The 5,743-nt window shown below is 29.8% G+C and overlaps 1 protein-coding gene across 2 annotated transcripts in view; it reads right to left on the bottom strand.

Moving 5' to 3' along the window:
* The window catches only part of LOC106464812 (voltage-dependent calcium channel subunit alpha-2/delta-2-like), a 32,639-nt gene that overhangs the window by 4,397 nt on the left and 22,499 nt on the right, over positions 1–5,743 (bottom strand). For both annotated transcript variants that reach the window (XM_022392592.1, XM_022392593.1), the window contains exons 11-14: positions 4,351–4,406; positions 3,660–3,686; positions 1,242–1,400; positions 38–153 (exon numbers count right to left, since the gene is read on the bottom strand). In XM_022392592.1, coding sequence (XP_022248300.1) covers positions 38–153; positions 1,242–1,400; positions 3,660–3,686; positions 4,351–4,406 — 358 coding nt within the window. The remainder of the gene's footprint in view (positions 1–37; positions 154–1,241; positions 1,401–3,659; positions 3,687–4,350; positions 4,407–5,743) is intronic.

The raw sequence follows: 5,743 nt of genomic DNA, 5'->3' as shown, positions 1-5,743 counted from the left end.
ATATTAAGTGTTTAGGAGGCACAGAGAATAACATTACCTTCAACAGGAACTGGTGGATTTGGAAGTGGTGGATGAAACGTTGCATCAGTACAAGGTGGAGTGGCTATTACAAGTAGCAAGTTGGTCATTCCAACTTTAGCCACAGAGAAAACCCTAAAATTGAATATGAAAATATCTTATGGCAAAATACACATTGGGTAATATATCACAGTTCTGAACAACTAGAACTATACATCTGAAGTAAAAATGGTTGACAAAACAGAAAACAACAACAATATACTTAAATACAAACTGATTATCAAAATTCTTCATTCTCATGAAATTTCACAAATTTTTCATAAAATTTTAAAGGATCCATTAAGGATGTCTCTTCCAGTTCCCAAATATAACCACCCTTTCTACTCATGTATTCATCCAATCTTTTCTTGAACTCAGTTAAATTTTCTGCCTCCACCACCTTTGAAAGCAGCTCATTCCAAAAGCCAACCACCCTGTCTAAATAATGCTGTCTAAACTGCAGACGACTCCTATGCTGCCAAAATTTGAATTTATGACCCCTTGTTTTTTGTTTTCACTGCTAAACATAAAAAAGTTTGATGGATCTATATTATTAATATCCTTAATAATCGTAAGCACCTCAATCAAATCCCCTTTGACCCTTCTCCTCTCTTGAGAAAACAAGTTGAGAGATTTTAATCTCTCCTCATAGGGCAATCCCACCATCCCAGTGGCTCTTCTCTGAACCTACTCTAACAATTCAATGTTCTTTTCTTGAGGAAGGGAGCCCAAAACTGTAAACAGTACTTTAAATGAGGCCTTACAAGTGATCTATAAAGTGAAACAATAATGTAAGGAAAAAAAAACTCCACAGCAGCTTAGCCTAAGTGAAAAACATTTCCTAACATAGGATGGTATAGCTTTTTGTTTAAATACATTTTAATTAGAGATTTAGAAGTTTTCATTTTCATAAAATACAAAACTAAAATGTTTAAAATCTCTTTAGTTACATTTTTCTAATTAGCTGGTACAGCACCAAGAAACATTTGTAGAGTTTCTTTTTTATTTATTCATTCATATAACACAGTGCTAACTAAATTCTATGGTAAATAAAGTGAAATTCACTTGATCAAACAGCAATATTGTTTAGGAAAAGAAACTTGAATAATTTTCTGTCTATTAAACAATCTTTTAAATAACTAATTCAAAAGTTGAATTTCTGATCATTTTTTCTGGTATCTTACCGTGAGCAGTTATTAAACTCAATTTCTTCACTTGCTCTGGTGCTGTTACTACCTAAGTAGTACTGAGTGAGTCTTGTGATACAGTGTGTGGTGTTATCCTCATCGTAAAAGAATTCTGGGAAGGAATCGCCATGCTGCCACCACAATGAAGATATCAAGCTACAGAACAAAAAGATTGGTCTATTAAGAAATAGAAATCCATGTTTCATACAAATAGCAAGAAAATGCAGTGTTATACTGACATTTCAATTTAGTATTCACAGTTCAGTACTGAGCTAGTGAAATAAGCACTAAATTAAAATGATTTAATTTAAATAGTACTGCATTCTAAAATGTACTTTTGTTGGTTTAACAAACTAGTAACATTGTGTGAAATGTAAAAGTAGCTAAGTAGTAACATATCAAGCTTCTTGATTTGTGAAAAGTTACAACTGAATACAAAAAAAGTGCAAGCTAAAGTTAAATTAGTATTAAATTGTTATTTATTATCATGAATTAAAGGGTATCCAGAAATCAATAACAATATTTTTTTACTTATGTTTCAGAGATATAAGCTTTAAACCTCTTCTAGAGTTGCAACTAGAATTATTAAACAAACAAAATTACATCATGACAGAGGAACAGGAGTTTCAACATTTTCAAAAGAAGTGTTAATACATTTGCTAACATGTTATATATGCATACAGTTATCTTCTTTCTTTAAGGAAAGGAAATGACTGGGATTAAGATCTCCTCTATTCTTATACAATAAATAGATGAAAGTTTGACCAAAGAACATAAATAATATAGTACAACTTAAAAGCAAGAAAAGAAAGGTTAAACTATGTAATTTGTTGAATGACTCAAGTATTTATAGTTTGCAAACTTTAAATTAATGATAATTACCTGTCTAATTTTGCTTATACAAGTCACTGTTTATGGCATCGAAACCTTGCATAAAGTATGTGTTTAATTAACCATCCCTCGTCTAGTTCATCCAAAAATAATTACACAGTTTTTCTTAGACTTGAAATCTCCTAAGATGACATGTCACCTCTGACCCTTAAAAGGCCCAGTTCCTTCTAAAATAACTAAACAGTTATTCCAGGCACTGAAACATTTTATAAAGTATATGTCTAATTCCAGATACCTAATCTAAAGTCCTAGTTTACACAAAATAACTATACAGTTATTCCAGACACCGAAATCTTCCACAGTAGTTTCCAATTATTTTCATTGTTTCAAATACTTTTTGAAATGCTGATGTAGAAGAATAATTCAATAAATTTCATCCATGTTCTACAGCACTAAAGATTACCTATGTAACCCCTGAACAAAAGATCTGTGTAACATCAATAGGACATTTCAAAACATCATCCATAATAGTTAAAAAGGAACAAATTTCCCTTAGTTTTCCTTTAAGATTATTTGACATGATGAAAGTTCATATCATTAAAGAAAAATTATTTGAGGTTTCAGTTACATTACAGATAGAAGTGTTACATGTTGTTACTTGACATTTCAGCTACAGTAAAGATTGAAATGTGACATGTTGTTACTTGACATTTGGGTTGTAGTAAAGATGAAAATGTGACATGTTGTAACTTGACATTTGAGCTTTGGTAAAGATGGAAGTGTAATGCCTTGTTACTTGACATTTGAGCTACAGTAAAGATGGAAGTGTGACATGTTGTTACTTGACATTTGAGCTGTAGTAAAGATGAAAGTGGGATGCCTTGTTACTTTACATTTCAGCTACAGTAAAGATGAAAGTGTGACATGTTGTTCTTGATATTTCAGCTGCAGTAAAGATGAAAGTGTGACACATTATTACTTGACATTTCAGCTACAGTAAAGACAGAAATGTGACATGTTACTTGACATTTGAGAGGCAAAATGTCACACTTTCATCTTTACTGTAGCTGAAATATCAAGTAACAAGATGTAACACTGCTAACTTTAATATAGCTGAAATGTCAAGTAACAAGATGTCACACTTTCATCTTTACTGTAGCTGAAATGTCAAGTAACAAGATGTAACACTGCTAACTTTAATATAGCTGAAATGTCAAGTAACAACATGTCATACTTTCATCTTTACTGTTACTTGACATTTCAACTACAGTAAAGATGAAAGTGTGACATCTTGTTACTTGACATTTCAACTACAGTAAAGATGAAAGTGTGACATCTTGTTACTTGACATTTCAGCTACAGTACAGATGGAAGGTGACATCTGTTACAAAGAAAGGTTTATTATAGACTTACAAAACAATCAGAAAATACTGTGATGTTTTATAACCTAATGAAAATATTCAAACTTTTGTTTGTGAATTCTTTTATTCATGCACTTTCACAAGACATAAATCAAACATAAAGAACTGTATGACCAGTGTCTGTGCACTTACATTATGATACAGGTAGACAAATAAAACATACCTATAAAACCAAATCCTAGCTTGATACCTTGAAGTAGAAAACAGGAAATTTAAAAAACAAACAAACACAATTTCAGTTTCACAAAAGTTACAAATCTTTCAACTACAATTATATAAAAATCAATTAATAATTTGAAAAAGTTCATAAAACACTGTCACAATAACACACACACTCAAACCTGCCATCCAGTGGTAAATATGTTGTTCAAAGTTTAATTATAAAATGTTTTATTAACAATACTCATTCACCTGGAAGGTTGTACAGTCCAAAAGCTTAAAAAATGACAGACATTTCTTGATCAGCTTGTAAGTATTTTGATATATTCAAAATATTTTATCATGGCTTAAAAATGTCCCTCACACAAAATTATATATAATAATGCTAATTTTAAGTTGCTTCAAAATATAGTTTCAGTAAAACTTGTGCCTGATTTGAAAGCTTTTAATTTTATATTCATCAAAAAAAGAAAGATAAAAAGAGACTAAAAGTTATAATACAAGAAATTATAGTACAATATTTTTACCATTTATCTGTTTTTATTCAAATAAGGATATCATAAGTGGTATTTTAAGTTATACGAAAAAGATAAGTTTGATTTCTTAAACCAAATATTTTAATCTGCTCATGCTGATTAAAATCCAAGGCACTTTAATATAATTACTGGGATTTTCCTCCAAACAACCCTGCTCACCATGCTGAGAGGTCAAAGATCCAAGTGACACTCAACAAACTTCCAAATGATGACCCCTACAACAGAATAAAGCAATATACATGTTATATACTTGTTTACAAAGTTGAACTATTACAGATATTTATAGAATTCAAATCTCACATTTGCAGATTATCAGTAAACATTACAACGCTTTCATACACAAAATATCAGATTTTTTAAATTAAGTTTTAAGATTTTTAAGTAATGATTTGCTTGTGCACTTTTTCCTTTTCAAATGTTGACTATCTACCATGCAAAAGTAATTTTGATTTTAGGATTCAAAATACTTTTATGCATCAGATTTGACAAATTTCACAAACAAAATCTTTATAACCACCAGATAATTATCAAAAATATTTTTTTGAAATAAACTTTATATTTTATCTATGATTATCACTATTGTATCTCCATATGGGTTTGGTTGACTTGACCAACCTTGTAACCAACATAAAAAATTAGGAAATAGATATAAATTATGTTTTTTTGTTCTAGAATGACTACAGATTATAACAAGAAACCACAAACGTTTAGTCTAAATAGCTTCCATTTCATAACATTATACATCTGTATATATTTATTATTATTTTATTGACCTTTAAGCTGTGTCTTTACAAAGTGACCTGGCTTTTTTGTATTTTGTAAAATACAGTCACATTTTGGTTATAATGCATTACATATGTATATATATTATTACTATTTACAAATAAGTTCTTAAATTTCAGTTATTTTTCTTAAAACATAGAAGAGTAGATAAAGAAATATAGAACGCAACAATGTTTTTCTACTTACCAACTTTGTACTCGTTTGCCTGCTTGCCATACTTCGCTAAGCCTTGTTAAATTTTGCAAGTGAAGGATGTTAAACAAAATAATTTTTTTTAGGTTTTATATATGCATTTTGAAATAACCAAATATTATAAATTACTCTATCAATATTGTATTTGGGTCAAAAAAAAAGTTTTAAGAACAACATTTTCACCTATCCCTTCCTTCTGAGATTTGAGAACAAGAAATAATCTTGGAAACTTTCCACCTTCTAGCTGAGAAAAACCACGTGATGGACATTCTGAGCTTTTGATTGGTTATTCACACATTATAGACAGAAGTAGGTGTACGTAAGGCAAGTGGGGCCTACTGCTTTTGATTCGCTAAATGTAATGATATCTCAGCAAATAGAAAAAACAGGAGATTCTTATTTTATATTCTAGCTTGTCAATATTGGTAGTTTGAGTTTTTAATTCATAAGAAACTATAGACTTTGCATTTGAACATCACAATCATATAACTTGAAACACAGCTGCATTCAACATACAATGTAACACACAAATATTTAGGAATTTTGTTTTAATATTTATTTTTAAATTAAGAAATTA

The sequence above is a fragment of the Limulus polyphemus genome, unplaced genomic scaffold, assembly GCF_000517525.1.
Source record: "Limulus polyphemus unplaced genomic scaffold, Limulus_polyphemus-2.1.2 Scaffold1746, whole genome shotgun sequence".
In the NCBI taxonomy this organism is placed as follows: Eukaryota; Metazoa; Arthropoda; class Merostomata; order Xiphosura; family Limulidae; genus Limulus; species Limulus polyphemus.
Note: the sequence above shows the minus strand (reverse complement) of the source record. Positions and strands in the feature narration are given on the sequence as shown.